This window comes from Anopheles nili, chromosome 3 (assembly GCF_943737925.1).
Source record: "Anopheles nili chromosome 3, idAnoNiliSN_F5_01, whole genome shotgun sequence".
Lineage (NCBI taxonomy): Eukaryota > Metazoa > Arthropoda > Insecta > Diptera > Culicidae > Anopheles > Anopheles nili.
This window is the reverse complement of record NC_071292.1, coordinates 48,108,799-48,126,451: the sequence shown is the minus strand read 5'-3', so window position 1 is coordinate 48,126,451 and position 17,653 is coordinate 48,108,799. Positions and strand designations below refer to the sequence as shown.

The following is a 17,653-nucleotide window of genomic DNA, read 5'->3' as shown; positions in this document are numbered from 1 at the left end:
GAAAATACCAGGGAGTCCTACGGTCCACCTGTGGGTTTACTAGTCATCGTCCACTAACCGTTCAGGACCGCTGCGATTAGGATATGGAGAGCTTGGAATGTGAAAAACAAACAGGTGAAAATATGAGCTATGAATTGGCCAGATAGATGGTAGGTATGCATGGCATGGCTTTGAAAAGAGTTTATGGATCAGATTTCATTTATCTCGTACTGGTAGATGCAAATCTTGAATTGAAACATGGGATAGAAATAAAACTTTATGCAAAAAACAATACTGGATGAGTTATGGTTCGAAATATCTATATTTCAATTATTATGAAAAATTAAAAGTATATTACAGTAACATGCATATTGTAATATTGAAAATTACAACGGCTATTAGAACTCGATTAGAATAGTGAAGATTTCAGTCGGAGGTTATATACAGCCCAGTACTCGAATCAGTGGCAGCACTGCTGACAGCATTGCTGGCGGTTGCGTTGAGGTTAGATGTCAAAGAAACGGAATTAGCTCTGCCATTTTCTTTTGCACTGTGAACCGACGCGCATTGTCGTAGCATCGATATGATTCACTCAGGTGCTAAAACTGAGAAAATGTAGTAGCTATCTATCGATCAAATTTAATAAAAAGATACTCTGCATGGTAAGTATTCAGCTAACTGGCAAAGAATTCGTCAACGGTTAATTCAAACCCAATTTATTAGCTTACTCTTTCCTCATGGGTCAAGCCAGGGAGACATCCTAACCTCAAAGAGTTTTTCACTTAAAGGTGTTGTAATTCTTATTTTCAGGAGTGTCGTTCTTGATTATCCATAATACGTTGCAAAAACACGTGCAGTTGAATAACCAATATCAATATGTATTTGTACAACTTCATTTTGCAACGTGCCACCGGCATAACGCACGCGGTGCACGGAAGTTTTGCCGGCACCAAGTTGCAGGAGATTTTGCTCGCAAAAGGCAAAGGTCTGGAGCTGGTGCGTCCTGATCCTAATACAGGAAAGGTTCACACATTGTTGCAGACGGAAGTGTTTGGCGTTGTACGATCGCTTATGTCTTTTCGCTTGACGGGCGGATCGAAAGGTAAGTTAGCTCATTATTTCTATCCATTAAAGCATCCTCGTGGATGGTATGGCGTATCTTGCTTCAGGTACACTAGAAAGCTAACTAGCGAAAAAGGTGTGCAAGAAAACTTTTGTCTACGCCAATATCATAATTTTGGACGCTAGTCGCTTTTGGGAATGTGTTTAAATCACGTCTCGAATTGAAGCTTGCGCTCACATGGTTTGTTTCCTTTCCTAAATGAAGAGAAGTAATCGCATCTTGTTTTTCTTCGCTAATTTCATGTAGATTATGCTGTTATCGGCTCGGACTCTGGCCGAATTGTTATTCTCGAGTACAATCCGGTGAAAAATCAGTTGGAAAAGGTTCACCAAGAAACGTTCGGCAAGTCTGGATGTCGGCGCATCGTGCCCGGGCAGTATTTAGCAATTGATCCCAAGGGTCGTGCAGTAATGATTGGTGCCGTAGAAAAGCAGAAGCTCGTTTACATTCTCAATCGCGATTCCGAAGCTCGACTGACGATTTCGTCTCCATTGGAGGCGCACAAGTCGAACACGCTCACATATCACATGGTGGGAGTGGATGTTGGCTTTGAAAATCCAATGTTTGCCTGTCTCGAAATCGACTACGAAGAAGCCGACACCGATCCGACAGGTGAAGCGGCAACCAAGACGCAACAGACGCTCACGTTCTACGAACTCGATCTGGGTTTGAACCACGTGGTCCGGAAATATTCAGAACCGTTGGAAGAGCATGCTAACTTTCTCATATCTGTACCGGGTGGAAACGATGGACCGTCAGGAGTGTTAATTTGCTCGGAAAATTATCTAACATACAAGAACCTGGGCGATCAGCACGACATTCGTTGTCCGATACCGCGTCGGCGAAACGATTTGGACGACCCCGAACGTGGCATGATTTTCATCTGTTCAGCTACACATCGCACCAAATCAATGTACTTCTTCTTGGTACAAACAGAGCAAGGCGACATATTTAAAGTAACCCTGGAAACCGACGACGATGTGGTTTCAGAAATAAAGCTGAAGTATTTCGACACCGTAGCACCGGCAACGGCTATGTGCGTGTTGAAAACTGGCTTTTTGTTCGTGGCCTGCGAATTTGGCAATCATTATCTGTACCAGATTGCGCATCTCGGCGATGATGACGACGAGCCTGAGTTCAGCTCAGCTATGCCCCTCGAAGAAGGCGATACATTCTTCTTCGCTCCAAGGCAGTTAAAAAATCTCGTGATGGTCGATGATATTCCATCATACGCGCCAATCCTCGGATGTCAAGTGGCTGACTTGGCAAATGAGGACACTCCACAACTGTACCTAGCCTGCGGTCGCGGACCACGTTCTTCTATTCGGGTGCTCAGACATGGACTCGAGGTATCGGAGATGGCCGTATCGGAACTTCCCGGTAATCCGAATGCTGTGTGGACCGTCAAAAAGCGAATCGATGGTAAGTAAATTGCTATGTGATAGCGGTGTGTGTTGTAATTCATAGTTAGTCGATTGTTAAGGGAAAAACGGATGGTTACGAGAAATACGAATTTTGATGTCAAAAATTTCAAACGTGCTAATCGTTATTGTTTAGATTATGTATTTCAAGTATTTTAATCTATCGTGTCCATTCGTTTTTCTCCGTAAAATTGATATAAGAATATTGATATGAATTGAATCAAAAATAATATTTAAAGCTGGTGTTCGTCGATAAAACTTGATGCAATTAACTCATAGGTTACAACTTATGTTTCGTGCTAAAGAAGGCTCAACAAATGAGATAGTATAATCAACTCAATTTCATTGCTGTTCTCACAGTACAGCATTCGATTTCTTTCTTAAGTACGCCTTGTTGCGAACCTTGTGGGTTAATTGTATATTCCCCAAACAAGAATAGAAATTGCAATCACAAACACCAGTTTTCCTCTCATTTGCAGGCATTGTGTGAGTGTGTTGGAAGTGATCTATGGTGAAAAATGAAATCAATCGAGGGTAATCCTTGAAATGTGGCTGCTCTGTCTTCGATCAGAGATCCCCACACACTTTTAAAGACCGTTGGCCAGTAGGTAAGAAAAGCGATGAAATTATGATAAGATTCCACATGCTACTACTGTTACTACCGCGCATTACCTTCAGTGCCAATTCACTCTTCTTCCTGCATTAATGGGGGAAAATGACAGGAAGAACTGACGGTAAAAGGCACCTTATTACAGAAGGTCAAGATTTGACGTTAGGCAACTTTTTTTATCGTTTACGTTTAAAATAGTACGATTTTTGATTGAAAAATGCTTTGGGTGGTTGTGTTCCTGCTCTGTTTTCTTCCAGATGAGTTCGATGCGTACATCATCGTATCTTTCGTAAATGCCACGCTAGTACTCAGCATTGGCGATACGGTCGAAGAAGTGACGGACAGCGGATTTCTCGGCACAACACCGACTCTTTGCTGCAGCGCTCTCGGCGATGATGCCCTGGTACAGGTGTATCCGGACGGAATCCGGCACATCCGGGCAGATAAGCGTGTGAACGAATGGAAAGCACCGGGCAAAAAAACCATCATGAAATGTGCGGTCAATCAGCGACAAGTCGTGATTGCACTGTCAGGTGGTGAACTGGTGTACTTCGAAATGGACCCCGTAAGTATTTTATATCCAGCACATTTTTTTCTCTTAGTTTGTTCATATGATGATAACATTTGACTCTTAAATGTTATGAAGAATAAACATCAATTCATGTGTTCTGCAGTTCTGAGGAAAATCAAGCCTCACTAGAGTAACGAAAAGAATACTTTACTCTTTTTTTAACATGAATTCTTTCTTGTGTTTCAGGCCGGACAATTGAACGAATACACAGAAAGAAAGAAAATGCCAAGCGAGGTTATGTGTATGGCGTTGGGCTCGGTACCTAGTGGCGAACAACGATCCTGGTTTTTGGCCGTAGGTCTGGCCGACAATACCGTGCGGATAATTTCCTTAGATCCTACCGATTGTCTCTCGCCACGTTCGATGCAAGCCCTACCATCGGCTGCCGAATCGCTCTGCATTGTGGAAATGGGTACGGTGGAAACGACCGAGGATGGAGTTACGACTACGACCGGATGCATTTATCTAAACATCGGTCTCACGAATGGTGTACTGTTGCGAACGGTGCTGGATCCCGTATCAGGTGATCTTGCCGATACCCGCACGCGCTACCTTGGCTCTCGACCGGTGAAGTTGTTCCGCATTCAAATGCAAGGCTCGGAAGCCGTTCTCGCAATGTCCAGTCGCTCTTGGTTGAGTTACTACTACCAGAACCGATTCCATCTTACCCCGCTTTCATACGAGACGCTGGAGTACGCGTCTGGATTCTCAAGTGAGCAGTGCTCTGAGGGAATTGTGGCGATTTCGACGAACACGTTGCGAATTTTGGCCCTCGAAAAATTGGGTGCCGTGTTCAACCAGATAACATTCCCGCTCGAATACACGCCAAAGCGATTTGCCATTCACTACGAAACTGGAAAGTTGATCATCAGTGAAACAGATCACAATGCGTACACGGAAGAAACGAAAACCATTCGTAAGAAGCAAATGGCGGATGAAATGCGTGAAGCAGCTGGTGAGGATGAGCAGGAATTGGCGAATGAGATGGCCGATGCGTTTATTAACGAAGTTTTGCCGGAAGATGTGTTCTCTTCACCCAAAGCCGGCAATGGGATGTGGGCCTCGCAGATCAGAGTGATGGACCCAATTAATGGACATACGTACTCGAAGGTACAGTTAGCCCAAAACGAGGCAGTCCTTTCGTTAGCACTGGTGCGCTTTGCCGTTGATCAGAAATGGTACGTTGTTGCCGGAGTAGCAAAAGATCTACAGATTAATCCGAAGATCAGCAATGGTGGCTTTATTGACGTGTATAAGGTCGATAGTCAGACCAATCAGCTCGAACATATGCACCGGACGGAGATTGATGACGCTCCGGGAGCGCTCTGTCAGTTCCAAGGCAGACTTCTAGCTGGTATAGGAAAGGTACTACGCATCTATGACCTTGGCAAAAAGAAACTGCTTCGAAAGTGCGAAAACAAACACATTCCCAACCAGATTGTCAACATTCAGGGGATGGGCCAGCGGGTTTACGTGTCAGATGTGCAGGAATCCGTTTATTGTATCAAGTACAAACGGGCGGAAAATCAACTCATCATCTTTGCTGATGATACTCACCCTCGTTGGATCACATCGGCTACCCTTTTAGATTACGATACAGTTGCCACGGGTGATAAGTTCGGAAACATCGCGATTTTGCGACTGCCCCACTCCGTATCGGACGATGTGGACGAAGATCCGACCGGTAACAAAGCGCTTTGGGATCGAGGACTGCTAAACGGGGCCTCGCAAAAGGCGGAGAACATTTGTACGTTCCATCTGGGAGAAATAGTGACTTCTCTACAAAAAGCCACACTTATTCCGGGTGGATCTGAGTCTCTCATTTACGCCACGATGAGCGGCACTGTCGGAGCTCTAGTACCGTTCACGAGTCGAGAAGATTTTGACTTCTTCCAGCACTTGGAAATGCACATGCGGAACGAAAATTCACCGCTTTGTGGTCGTGATCATCTGAGCTATCGCAGTTATTACTATCCGGTGAAGAATGTGATGGACGGCGATCTTTGCGAGCAATTTACCTCGCTCGATCCGGCCAAACAAAAGAGCATCGCTTCTGATTTGGGACGTACTCCGAGCGAAGTAGCCAAGAAGCTGGAAGACATTCGCACGAGATACGCGTTCTAATTGATTATTCATCATTCTTTTGTTTTTATGGTAGTAGCTGTTTGCAGTTTTCACACAAGGTAAATATTATCGATATTGCTATGAACATGCACAAAGAAGAATCATGAATGAAATATTTTTTGTTCTTATTTATCCTCAGATTCTGGACTATATTCGGTACACTTAATCAACGCCTTATTTTGTGTGATATACATGCAATGTAAGTATTTTGTTATTGAAAATTTACATAATTTTCACATGATGAACAGATAAATATGACCTTTGGACACTTAAGAAAACCCTTGGTTAAAACTACGTAATAATAACTGAAACACGCTAAATATCAGATAAATACAAAAAAAATCTTATGTTTTACAATAGTGTTAACAAAAATCTTGTTCTGTCTTTTTACAGATTCTGATTTGCCGCCTGATGTATCATATATAAATAAAAAATAAGAAGCACTTCGACGTATAGTAACCAACATATTATGTTTATAAAAAGTAAGTTTTTATTACTTTAAAAATTTCCAATGATAAAAAACTAGCATGATGAATAATAACAATATTGACCTTTGGACACTTAAGAAAAACTTTGGTTAGAATTGCGATACTGAAAGTATCTGTTGTTGAAGAAAATAATGATATATCTATGCTGCAGACTAATATCCAACATGTTTTCTGTCCACAGATTGTTTCACCCTATAAAAAAAATTGCTGCATTGTCACCAAAACCATCAGTTACAAAAATAGGTAAATACCCAACAGTGATGAAAAATGTATATTATGTGTTGAGTGTTATTAATATGAATTTATTCTCTGATGACTCTATTTTTAAAGTAAGATAGACTAATGAATATCGTTGATTAAAGCATTAAACTGATAAGATTAATTTTTGCACATTGGTGCAGCACTATGTATTACATATTCCTAAAAGCATTTGTATTGTTTTACTTTCAGTATAATGAAAATACAATTGCTGTTCTACGTGTTTTGCACTGACGAATTTTACAAAGATGTAAGTACTGTAGTACAGCTTGTGTAACCTTTTAAATTAAATGATGATTCATTATATAAGCGTAAGATAGACTAATAATTCTTATTGATTAGAGCATATCCAATCTGATAAAGTATGCCTTTTTATTTTAATATTGTGCGCCAAAAGCAGCAACTAACTAATTCGTTGTTCCGTTTTTCTTTTCATTGTCATGTAATAATTAGTAAAAAGTGTATGGCGAGAATCATCATCATCCCAGTAAATATGTAAGTATTATACGATATTAGATTGCGCAGTTATTATCAATTGTTTCCATGATGTAATATTTTTTTAATATACTCTGACGGCCTAAATGCTCAAGGTCGAAATGAAAAAAAAATTTACTGATGTTTCAATATCCGGTTTTATAATATTGCACTGATGAGTACAGCTTGAAATAGTAGAATAACATTATATTTGTTTTGATTTTCAGATACACATTCATGAAGCCACTGACGATGTGTTTTATCATAAAAACTTTCAAATTATGGTTAGTATCTCTGTTTATTACGAGAAATAACAAAATCAAATAAACATGACTTTTTATGATGATTCATTCCTAATATGACCTTTGGACACCTCAAAGAATTTTTCATTGGTTACCAACATTTCAACTGATATTTTTTATTAAAATGTGATAATACATTATTATTGTGTTAAGTTCAGGTTGGAATAATGGAATTAAACGTAGGATTTTTTGTTTTTATTTCCAGATACACATTCAGGGGGTAAAAGACGGAGTATGTTCTATCATCGAAACTTTCGAATAATGGTTAGTATCATTGTTAGTCATGAGACGGAAAAACATCCAATGAATATCTTTATTGTTTTATGATGATTCACTCCTAATATGACCTTTGGACACCTCAAAGAATATTTCATTGGTTACCAACATTTTAACTGATATTTTTTAATGGACCCGGTATATTTTTATAGTCTAATAAACGTATTCTAATAAACTAACGTTATTCGTTTCTTTCACAGGTTTAAGAACGTGTGGAACCCAGTATTAATTGATGAAAATGATTTATTTGAATGAACCATGTGATGATTTTATTAAACGGAACGCAAGTAAGTTCATTTTTTTATATCTTATCACCAAGCAAACATAATGATAATATGAAGCAGATATATTTCAATAATGAAAGTTTTAATAATGTAATTTTTAAAGAATGTAATGTATTCTTTCAAATTATGAAATGATAGAAAATATTGTTATTGATTTTAGATTTAAAATACTTCATATTTTCTTATGCAGCTTGTAGTCAAAATATTCCTTACGTGATGAATGTATATTTAATATACGCTAATACAGCCTAATATGCTCAGGTTTTGAATGATTAAAAAATAATTCGTCTGATTTGCGACGGCTATCATTTTTAAATTATCTATTTTGGCAATGTTGTAGATTAATATCGAAAATATTTATTTTCTTTTTATATAGATTTGCGGAAAACATGGAATGGAAAGCGTTATGTATGCATATTAAACATTGAGCAAAATGAAAAAAATTATGCACCGAGACTGAATAACTGGATGTTTTGCTAAAAAATATTACAATTATATAACAACTGAGGTACGTATAGTTCTTGGCCACATTGAATAGTGCTTAAAGTAGGGTAAAGATTGCATGAATATTCCTTTTTTAACAGAACAATTCAGTGTTTAAAAATGATGAAGAAAAAATAAAAAATTAAGATAAGTTCGGAAAAATGAACTCAAGTAATGACAACTATGTTGAACTGAACTTACATTTTATTAACGTGTTTCGTAATTATTTGTATATATTTTAATATTAATAGTTGGTCGTTTTGTTTTATTTTTTCAGAAATCGAGAAACGAAACTTGTGGATTGGCTCTCCTATTGTAGTTGCTAGGTTTTCATCCAAGTGTATGCATAATATCATAAATCGCGATTTGTAAATTGAGAGAAAAGTTAATAAAGAGTGACAATTTTAAAAAGTTTGGTTTTATTATTGTTGACGTATCGGAAAAATTGAGAACCTTGCCTTATAGGATCTTATTTATCTCAGATCCTGATGAAATAACCACCTAGCATTGTCATCATGTTTTTTTTCAACATGTATTGTGAATAATAAAATTATAGCTAGGCATTTTCTTTAGTGAGATTTTTTTATTGAAAACTAAACTTTTTAACCGTTTGCTTCGGATAACTTACAGTTGTTTCACAGTTATATCATTAACACTCTAAAGCATTTGTCTACGCCAGCATCCACCGATACCTATTTTGCTCGTTGCCAGCTTTTTATCGTTCAATATTTCGCTCTCGTTTGTTTTTCAACACTATTGCTTTCTTTCCCATCAGCGATTTGTTCAATATATACTACAGCCCTGCGGGGATGTGCGCGCGAAGTAGCTCTGCTAAAACATATCTGTAGTTGGCGTTTTAAATTACCCTAATCCTTCACAAACATTAGCGAAGAATAATCGGCACAAAAACATAATCGATCCTCTCGAACGTGGGATAGCATCAAATAGTGGCCCTTCTACCCAACTACTTTGCGCCCTGATAACAACACCTGTTGCACTTAACTCTCTAATACTCTAACAGTATATACTGTACAATGGAGGACAAAGAAGGGAGTGAGGATACAGATCATTTTATTTGTGATTATTCACTCAGCGATTTTTATCGCGCGTTATATTCGGCTAGTAAATTTCCTTCTCGTCTCTACTCCCTTTCCCCTTCTTTATTATGGTAAGCGATAAGGTCTATCGGCCCCATGATTTTGGCTCTTTCTTATTTTTTGCCTAACACCCTGGCATTTTTAATTAGCGTTCGACTAATATCGATTCACGACGGTGTGCGCAAGGGGTGGGAGATTTCGATTGGTTCATGCACTGATAGAAATTAAGTAAAAACAAAAAAAGGGCTGACTGGGCTTAAGATTTTTCCTCACACGAAAACGATCAACAAATGTTCCTATCCCTTGAAAGTGCAATTCGTTCGTTCTTTTGCTCTTAGACGGGTGCATATTCGTATAACTTCCTTCGCCACAAGAATTTTCTGTACACTGACAACACCGTCAGCTCCTAATGATGGATCAAATACCACCTCCAGTGATGCGCTGTAGCTCAAAGTTTATTTTTAAATGCAGTTGAATTGTTCTTCACAAGCGCAATGATCTTCAGCCTTCATCTTTTTTTATTCAGCCTTGTTCATTACTTATAACCGCGCTTCAAGGATGTATAATATGAACAGATGAAAAATAAATCCAAATAAAAACACAGTCCTAAATTACATACAAAACGATACAACCCCTACACACCAAGTCTCTAATGATAATAATTATTGAAGTCGCGGATACACCACATAGAAATGCTTTTTAAAGCTGATTCGATGACGATTCGATTCCCTAGCAACACGCGTTTTTTTCGCTTACAGGATACTTTCCAAGATCCTTTGGCGAGCACGTTGTATGTGTATCCGGGCGGTTCAAACTGCAATAAACTGAACACACTAACATGCCCCAAAAGTGCACAAACAACCACACCTCAAACAGGAAAATTAAATCTGGGTTTCGAGGCAATATCGAGTTCTTCAGTCAATGATCAGTTTGGGTCTCCGAATGGCATATTCATTTGAGCAATTTATCATCACTACATCGGAGTGAAGTAACAAAAGTGAACATGTTACAGATGGTTCTGGTTCGGCCTGCATCCCTCGCTCGTTCGCTCTCGCATTCTCTCCCTCTTTTATCCTTTTCTCTTATGCTTTTTCACTCTGCAAAAGGCAGTGATTCTTCGCAACAACTTCTGTCTATAAACAGGTACGATGCGGTGTGAAAAAATTGAAACACGTACGAGCCTAAAGTTTGGGCCACGGAGGAAAACAATTCAACACTTTCCGCCGCTTTCAGAGGTATCGCTTATTTTAGTGCTCTGTACACGGTCCACATGCATAGGGACGTGGCTAGGGCGGTCACTATTCGGTGACTAATCGTCGTGAGGCGGTTGCCTGTATGCACTAGCACGACTGGTGAAGACGCTCCCTCAGGGATGGGTATTTTCATGAGGTTCCGTTGCTTTCGCTCAACCTGATGCGGAAAAAAGGGCATCAATTATATGAAGCAAATGAAAATAATAGCTTATCTTAGCGTTTGCAAACCTGATACTCGACGCAAGGATCACAGGTCCAGCAGATTGCGTAGAGGCTTGTGCAGAACATCGACGCGACGCAGAAGGAAGCACTGTAAATTGTTAGCTTATCCTGCCAAAGTAGACCTGCAAGCGAAACGCAAACCCAGACAACGTGTTGTTAGCTTTTCGGTGCAAAATGCATTTTGCAAGCATTGCCCACTCACTGATTGCTATCGACGCTCCGCCACTCAGCAGGGCAGTTTTGTGCAGACAGTTACCGACCGCAATCCACCGTTCTGTCTCCTCACCCAAGCGCGTCGGTTCGATGACGATAAAGCGCACTTTATCGAACAACGCCTTGTTGAGGTCAGTCTGGAACATTTCGTGTGCATTTTCGCCCTCGTACACCTCTCGTATCACACGCACGGTTGGAGATATCAGCTCGCTGGAAGAAAACAAGAAGGAGATCAATATTAGAACCATACTTTTGTAACGAGATCTTTTTTACGCAATGTCACAACATTTACGCCAACTTTACCAAAATCGGATAAATAATAAAAATATGTAATAAATATAAAAATCTACTTAAGAACAAAATATATAATTTAACGCTAGCTACGCTACAAAGAATTGGTAACATTACATATACAATATAACAAAGCTTTCCATGCACCATTCTTAAGGTTTTTTTTCTAAAAATTTACTATACCCTGGAGAATAAATTCTAAATAAATAAAACGAATTTTTGCAGAAAGTGGGACTACAGTTGTTGAGTACTATAATAATGAAACGTATTTTCCTGTAAATAAAGAAACTCACTCGATGGGACTTAACCGTTTGCCTTCGGCCACGGGCTCGGACATGTTACTCAGTGTTGTGGTACTGCTAGCTCTCCTGCAAACCTCCTAAAGCACGACGATATCCACGAGTGAACGGAGTTTGGTAGAATGAACCGTTCGTTTACTTCCTTCTTTCGACTAGACAGACTTAATCCTTCCAAATGACCGCGGTACCGTCTTTATTTACACCGGCTCTGCTGATTGACTTGCCATACACAGAAACAGAGCCGCTCAAATAGACTAGAGGCCGAAATCGTCTCAGACGTTGTCTACTAGCGAAAAACCTGCAATTTCCACGAGAACGCGTCTCTCGTTCTTGGCCGTCGGTTTCGTGTTTCTAGTAGCGGCGAAGCAAGTGATACACCAGGCGCTCACTCGTGGAGGAGGTTAGTATGGCAGAACTAGGTCAAGTTCTACGAAACGGAATCACGGTTTTGCATTGCACGTTCAAAAGGCCAAAAGATGTACCGATGGTGGGACGTGTGAATAAAAAATAAATAAAAGGGCTTTTAGTAAACAAACAAAATGGTTTTTTTTTCTATCATGAAAATGATGTAGTAAATAGAAAAGTTTATGAGCACTTGATCAATACTATTTTGAATTAATAATAATTCTCCATTTCAGTATCAAATAAGGATAGTTATAATAGACGTTCATATCCTGCCGAAGTAGCATCACTTAGATATTTCACTAACAGGTATTTTAAAAGCATTACTGATAAATATTATTCAAATCCGACGGTTTAGGTAGAGCGTGATGCTGACGAGAAAAAATTAGAATGTTTTAATTTATTATATAAACCATCCTTTATCCTTTTCAATCAAGCAATCTGACTAACCAGATAACTTAGTGATGTTTGGTAGCGATTCGTCGGATCGCTGCATCCCCTTGCACCAAGTTGATAAATACTAGCTGGTACAAGTTCAAGGTCAATCATCCCACTGCAACCAATACACATTCCGGGAGGGTTTGTAACGCCATCACCTCTACGACAGCTGGAGCCGTGTGATGATGGGGTCGGTGTCCTTTCGCGGGAGAGGAAGACACTGTTATGCCTGTAGTGTTTGCTTATATAGAGTGCATGTTATTCATTCTACCGGGCGGAAGAATCAGAGTCTGTTCTGGTCTTCGGAACAGCATACATAAGCTGGCAATTCGGACAAAATATACGCTAGGCACAAAAGGAACCCACCATCGCCATCGCCACCTCCAGCCACTGATTATGTAAAGGAAGAGTTCGCCTTTCGGAACGAAACGGTCCTCTGCTCGTGTAAAGCGAAAGCTGGTACCACCACCGGAAAACCTGCATCGAATGGTACATTCACGATAACTCCCATTTACCTTTCACTGCTATCCGTTTCACTGGACATTTTTACTACACACTCTTGCTACTGGCACTGACTTAATATCGCTACGCTTTTGTAAAATCCTTTTTAAACGACTAGAATGATCCAAGGCGATTTTTATCGCAGGCTCCGTGCGGCAATACGTCGACTGTCAGAACCTGTGCCATGCTTGACATTTGAGCTTAAAAGGAGCGTTACAGAGGCGTAACGTATCCACCTTTGCAACGGTTTCAGAATTATACATCATCATAGATATTCGTTCAGAATGAAACACAAAAGTCCAAAATTTGGTTATGAATTGATCATTGTGTTTTGTTTTTCCTTACTAAAAAGTTTAACAAATATCCTTTACCATAAGTTGGAGAATTTAAGCTCATACTATGGACACTGTGATTATTGAATGCATTCTTTTTTCTTTCTTGACAGATTAGACGTCGCATAACAATAACAAGTCACAGAAAACAGTGGAGTATGGGAACAATTCGCTAAAATAAATAGCAAAAAAGTAAGCCATATGGCCTCGTGAGGATTCCTCAAGTTTTGTTTTTATCGGGAGCTGATTAGGTGTACGGTGGAGGCTCTAGTTTTCTAAATTTCCCCGCTTTAGAACTCATCCAAATGAAGGAAGCAAGCGTGGCGGAAGACTTGTTATAACGGAACGCTTGTTCGTAGGACATCATAAGCTTATCAAAAAGATTCTACACCGTAACCGTTCTTCCGTAGAATTGTGTTGTGCAACCACAACTGTTCATTAGAATCCAAATTGCTTGAGGGTGTGATGTAGCACGGATCTCATTATCTATCAAGACAAGCGTTGATTGTTACTTCCCAGCTGCTGGACGCACCACAGGGATACAATGGACAAAGTAGAAAAAATTTTCTCCATTAAAACGCCCCGCATAAAGCAGAAGGATTTGAAGTGCCGCAATGGATGTGGATTCTACGGAAACGCTCAATGGAACGGGCTGTGCTCGAAGTGTTATCGCGAGCGGTCGCAGAAGGAACGGCATACAAAGCGTAAGTGAAATATTCACACTGGCCACAGAAGGGGGCGGTTATCGGCGAGACACCATACACTGCTGTTTATGCGTGGGCAAGAAGATCATGTTTTTAAACTGCTGCGTGATAACTTTGTGCCTCTATCTTCCTGTCTCTATTATGTTCAGCATTCCGCCTGTTAAAGAACGATCAGCAACACCAGTCAGCGGGTTCCGATTCGCATCATGCTCCTAGATCTGATCAGGCATCGACTTCCCATGCGCAGCATCAACACCAGCAGTCATTGCATTCTAAACTTATTCCGAAGCTATCGAGCGAGCGTGATGAGAAGAAGAAAAAGTTAAACTTGATAGAATTTATAAAAAAATCAACACCCGGTAGAGGTGAGCAATCGTTCGTAGCTTTGCCCTTTACGAAGGTAAAGAAATATTTCAACCTTTTCGCTTTTTCTTCGTTTTAGATTCGGAAAAATCACGGCACCATAGTAGACAGCCGATTGAAAAACTCGAACAAGAGTATGTGGACGCGCTAAAAGCGCTGAAGATTGAAGATGCTGCAAAGCAGGAGCTTAAATACTTTATCCACATGCTCGATCAGCAGATACGCAAGAAGTATGCATCGGTTAGCATCGACGAGCTTTCAGAACTGGTGCAGAACGGGTACACTAAGTTTCGCGATTACATGCACATGGACAACTCAAAGTTTGCCAGTGCGCCCGAAGAAATGCGCGAGCAGGTCCTCGACTTCTTCGAGCGCTGCATCATGACGAAAAACCATAAGTATCTATTTTCGCCACCGTCGACGAACGATGAGGACAATGATTCGTACATCCACAAGCGCATCCGGCAGCTAAATTGGATCACAGCCGAACACCTGATGTGCAGCATCGACGAGGTGAATTCCGAGGTGCGCGAGCTTGCTTATACCGCCATCACCGAGCTGGCATCGGTGGATTCCTTTTTATCGCCGCAGGAAAAGCTCGATTGTATCGTGCGCTGCTGCCGGCACATTTTTAGCTTCCTTAAGAAGTCGGTCCAGGGTCCGGCTAGCGCAGACGACTTTCTACCAGCGTTGATCTTCGTGGTGCTCAAGTCGAACCCTGTTCGGTTGCATAGCAATATTAACTTTATTACGCGCTTCAGCAATGCCTCGCGGTTGATGAGCGGCGAGGGTGGTTATTGTTTCACGAATTTGGTATGATTTCTCACTTTTGAAAGCTTCAATGTTGAGTTCTTCCTTCACCCGTCGTATATTCCATTTCAGTGTTGTGCTATTTCCTTTATTGAGAATATTACGTCGGAATCGCTATCGCTAACCCAGGCAGAGTTTGATAGCTTTATGTCGGGCGAGCACGAGGGCACTTCGGCCTGGGAAAGTGCACTGATCGCGTGTGAAAGTTTGCATCAGATCTCCGAGAACATGAAAGCAATGAAAACATTGGCGACGAAAAACGGGCCGCTCTTGGAAGGCATCATTTCTCTGAATGAAGAAATCGACAATTTTGGAGTAAGTCCGTCTTGGAAGTGCGCAACCAAAAAAAAACAACTTTATTAATTGTACTTTTCCTCGCTTTATTTAGCAAGAAATACGTCAAACGGTCGCGGAAGTGCTCGATCGTACGCCACTGGTGCTATTGCCCTCGAAAACGCCCGCCCGCGTGGTGGCTAAGCGGCAACAGTTCATGTCTGCGTCGGATTCCGCATACGTGAACTCTTCGACACCACATCCTCCGGTCATCGGACATTTCACCTCGAACCTGGTGGCGGCCAACAAAAATGTCAATATTGACTCCACCAACAGCAAACCAAAGACGCCCGGTGGGGCAATCTCCAATCCTGAGACCATGCCGACTCGTCCTGCCAGCGGATCCTCTTCCATCACGGCCGGTCAAGTGGATGAGCTGGTGCAAAGTCTCTCCAAAACACTGACAGCACCACTCGTGTCCGTTGACGCAGGCCCTTCGGAAGGAGCCGCTCCGGCTACGCCTTTCTATGGGATGAGTGCTAGCAATTCGGCTGACCTATTGTCCGCTTCACCGTCGTTCGACTACAACAACATTTTTGACGCCCAATCCATGGACGGTTTGACAACGCCCGACGATCTGGCCACGGATTTTATCCGAGGCATTCGCAACATCAACTACGATTTTGACTTTTCCGATCACAGCGGCGACAACAGCACGACGGAGGACTTTGATCCGCGCGGTCTAATGAAACCAAACCCGAACGCACGTTCAGCACCACCGACAATATCCCACTTCGATCTAGAGGAGTTCGATCCACTTCTACGTAGGACGGAAGCGGTGGTTCGACCGGCCGAACCACTACTTCCGCTGCCGCTGCAACCGGCCACTTCGACTGGGGCCACCGGTGGTGGTAGCAGCCTGTTGGATGATTCACCCGGTTCGCTCATGCTGGAGTCTCCGTTAAAACCGACTGTGGCCGATTTTCACGGGTTCTCGCTGCATGGTTGCAACATTCCGACGATCACGTGCGCAACGGGTGATTTGCATCCACCGTCGGCATCGGTGGGACAAAACGGCACCAAGCCTGGTGATTCCGAAACGAACAATGACGCTAGCCTACTTTAGAGCCGTGGGCGTATTTGGACACACGGAAACATGGTTTGTTGTGTGATGACTTGTTACTGTACATTTTGGTAGAGCGCGAGCGATCAAAGAAGCAGGGTGGATGCAACAAAAATTGTTTGTTATTTGTTTAGTACAAGATATGAAAATAAATCAACTAATTTGCTAATTCAATCAATATTACTCGTTGCATTATTTTGTAAGGACCCCACGGTATAAATCGCTTAATTTTTTTGTAAAAACCTTTTCGCTTGGGTTTAATATCACACATATAAATATGGCCTCCTCTGTGAGGCACGCGAAATTGATATCGTTCGCGCTGATTCTCCAGAATCACAAAAGAGAAGTCAACCAACAAGCGATAAAGTCGAATGCTCTGATCATTCGAGTAAGCTCTCTCCGTTCCGATTGAGTGTTTTTGTCTCACCACGGAAACCACAGCTAACGAGATGATGAATTTACATAATTTCAACACAATAAATCAGTATGATCACTGTTGGATAGCCAGAAGGTGTATGGGAGTAATTCTTTCTCGAATTAGATCGATGGCGTGAGGTGCTCGTAAGTGTACAAACAAAAGTATACCGGTTGTAAAAAATTGCTGCGTTTGCTCATGTTTCATCACAGCACTTATAAAAATTATTGAATTCTTGATATCTGCGAAAATATTCGCTCTCTCTGAAACGTTTGAATGCACATGATTGCATTTCATGACCCACATTATCATTTTGACCATGAATCATGTTTATTGCATCTTACCCGTCATGCAGCTTCATCAACTTTCAAACATCCGGAACGAAACTTATCAGTGAAACGGAGATGCACTCCGCGACATTGTCGACCATTGCCGTGTTGCGAAATGGTTTCTGTTTTACCTGTTGCTTTCCATTTATTTTCACTCATCTCCATATTTCGTATGCACTTGCTTTTCCCCCGCCT

General features: G+C 41.1%; 3 protein-coding genes across 4 annotated transcripts; 2 read left to right on the top strand and 1 right to left on the bottom strand.

The window, feature by feature from the left end:
- The first annotated feature begins 855 nt into the window (after positions 1 to 855).
- On the top strand, positions 856 to 8,803 carry LOC128722594 (splicing factor 3B subunit 3). The gene is made up of 14 exons (XM_053816268.1): positions 856 to 1,081; positions 1,349 to 2,524; positions 3,391 to 3,698; positions 3,891 to 5,887; positions 5,968 to 6,027; positions 6,222 to 6,310; positions 6,498 to 6,559; positions 6,767 to 6,824; positions 7,028 to 7,069; positions 7,276 to 7,332; positions 7,556 to 7,614; positions 7,827 to 7,913; positions 8,287 to 8,418; positions 8,671 to 8,803. The coding sequence occupies exons 1-4, from the start codon at positions 856 to 858 to the stop codon at positions 5,826 to 5,828; spliced, it is 3,648 nt and encodes a 1,215-aa protein (XP_053672243.1). The 3' UTR covers positions 5,829 to 5,887; positions 5,968 to 6,027; positions 6,222 to 6,310; positions 6,498 to 6,559; positions 6,767 to 6,824; positions 7,028 to 7,069; positions 7,276 to 7,332; positions 7,556 to 7,614; positions 7,827 to 7,913; positions 8,287 to 8,418; positions 8,671 to 8,803.
- A 164-nt stretch (positions 8,804 to 8,967) lies between these two features.
- On the bottom strand, positions 8,968 to 13,202 carry LOC128722876 (transmembrane protein 11 homolog, mitochondrial). Of its 2 annotated transcripts, none has more exons than XM_053816560.1 (4): positions 13,124 to 13,202; positions 11,168 to 11,388; positions 10,972 to 11,087; positions 8,968 to 10,900 (listed from the first exon to the last, which is right to left on the bottom strand). In XM_053816560.1, exons 1-4 carry the CDS (start codon positions 13,150 to 13,152, stop codon positions 10,733 to 10,735), a joined length of 534 nt encoding a protein of 177 aa, XP_053672535.1. In that variant the 5' UTR covers positions 13,153 to 13,202; the 3' UTR covers positions 8,968 to 10,732. The 2 variants fall into 2 exon arrangements, with proteins under 2 accessions (XP_053672535.1, XP_053672534.1); XM_053816559.1 differs by lacking the exon at positions 13,124 to 13,202 and adding an exon at positions 11,763 to 11,896.
- A 783-nt stretch (positions 13,203 to 13,985) lies between these two features.
- On the top strand, positions 13,986 to 16,863 carry LOC128725670 (rab5 GDP/GTP exchange factor). The gene is made up of 5 exons (XM_053819431.1): positions 13,986 to 14,145; positions 14,295 to 14,510; positions 14,588 to 15,321; positions 15,391 to 15,633; positions 15,707 to 16,863. Exons 1-5 carry the CDS (start codon positions 13,986 to 13,988, stop codon positions 16,715 to 16,717), a joined length of 2,364 nt encoding a protein of 787 aa, XP_053675406.1. The 3' UTR covers positions 16,718 to 16,863.
- Positions 16,864 to 17,653: the final 790 nt, after the last annotated feature.

Excerpts from the sequence above, each read along its gene's own strand:
- LOC128722594 (XM_053816268.1), top strand. The coding sequence starts at position 856 with ATGTATTTGTACAACTTCATTTTGCAACGTGCCACCGGCATAACGCAC. Across the intron at positions 1,082-1,348 it reads CTTGACGGGCGGATCGAAAG|ATTATGCTGTTATCGGCTCG; the intron begins GTAAGTTAGCTC and ends AATTTCATGTAG. Across the intron at positions 2,525-3,390 it reads CGTCAAAAAGCGAATCGATG|ATGAGTTCGATGCGTACATC; the intron begins GTAAGTAAATTG and ends GTTTTCTTCCAG.
- LOC128722876 (XM_053816559.1), bottom strand. The coding sequence starts at position 11,806 with ATGTCCGAGCCCGTGGCCGAAGGCAAACGGTTAAGTCCCATCGA. Across the intron at positions 11,389-11,762 it reads AAACGGTTAAGTCCCATCGA|CGAGCTGATATCTCCAACCG; the intron begins GTGAGTTTCTTT and ends GTTTTCTTCCAG. Across the intron at positions 11,088-11,167 it reads CGGAGCGTCGATAGCAATCA|GTCTACTTTGGCAGGATAAG; the intron begins GTGAGTGGGCAA and ends TTTCGCTTGCAG.
- LOC128725670 (XM_053819431.1), top strand. The coding sequence starts at position 13,986 with ATGGACAAAGTAGAAAAAATTTTCTCCATTAAAACGCCCCGCATAAAG. Across the intron at positions 14,511-14,587 it reads AAAATCAACACCCGGTAGAG|ATTCGGAAAAATCACGGCAC; the intron begins GTGAGCAATCGT and ends TCTTCGTTTTAG. Across the intron at positions 15,634-15,706 it reads AAGAAATCGACAATTTTGGA|CAAGAAATACGTCAAACGGT; the intron begins GTAAGTCCGTCT and ends CGCTTTATTTAG.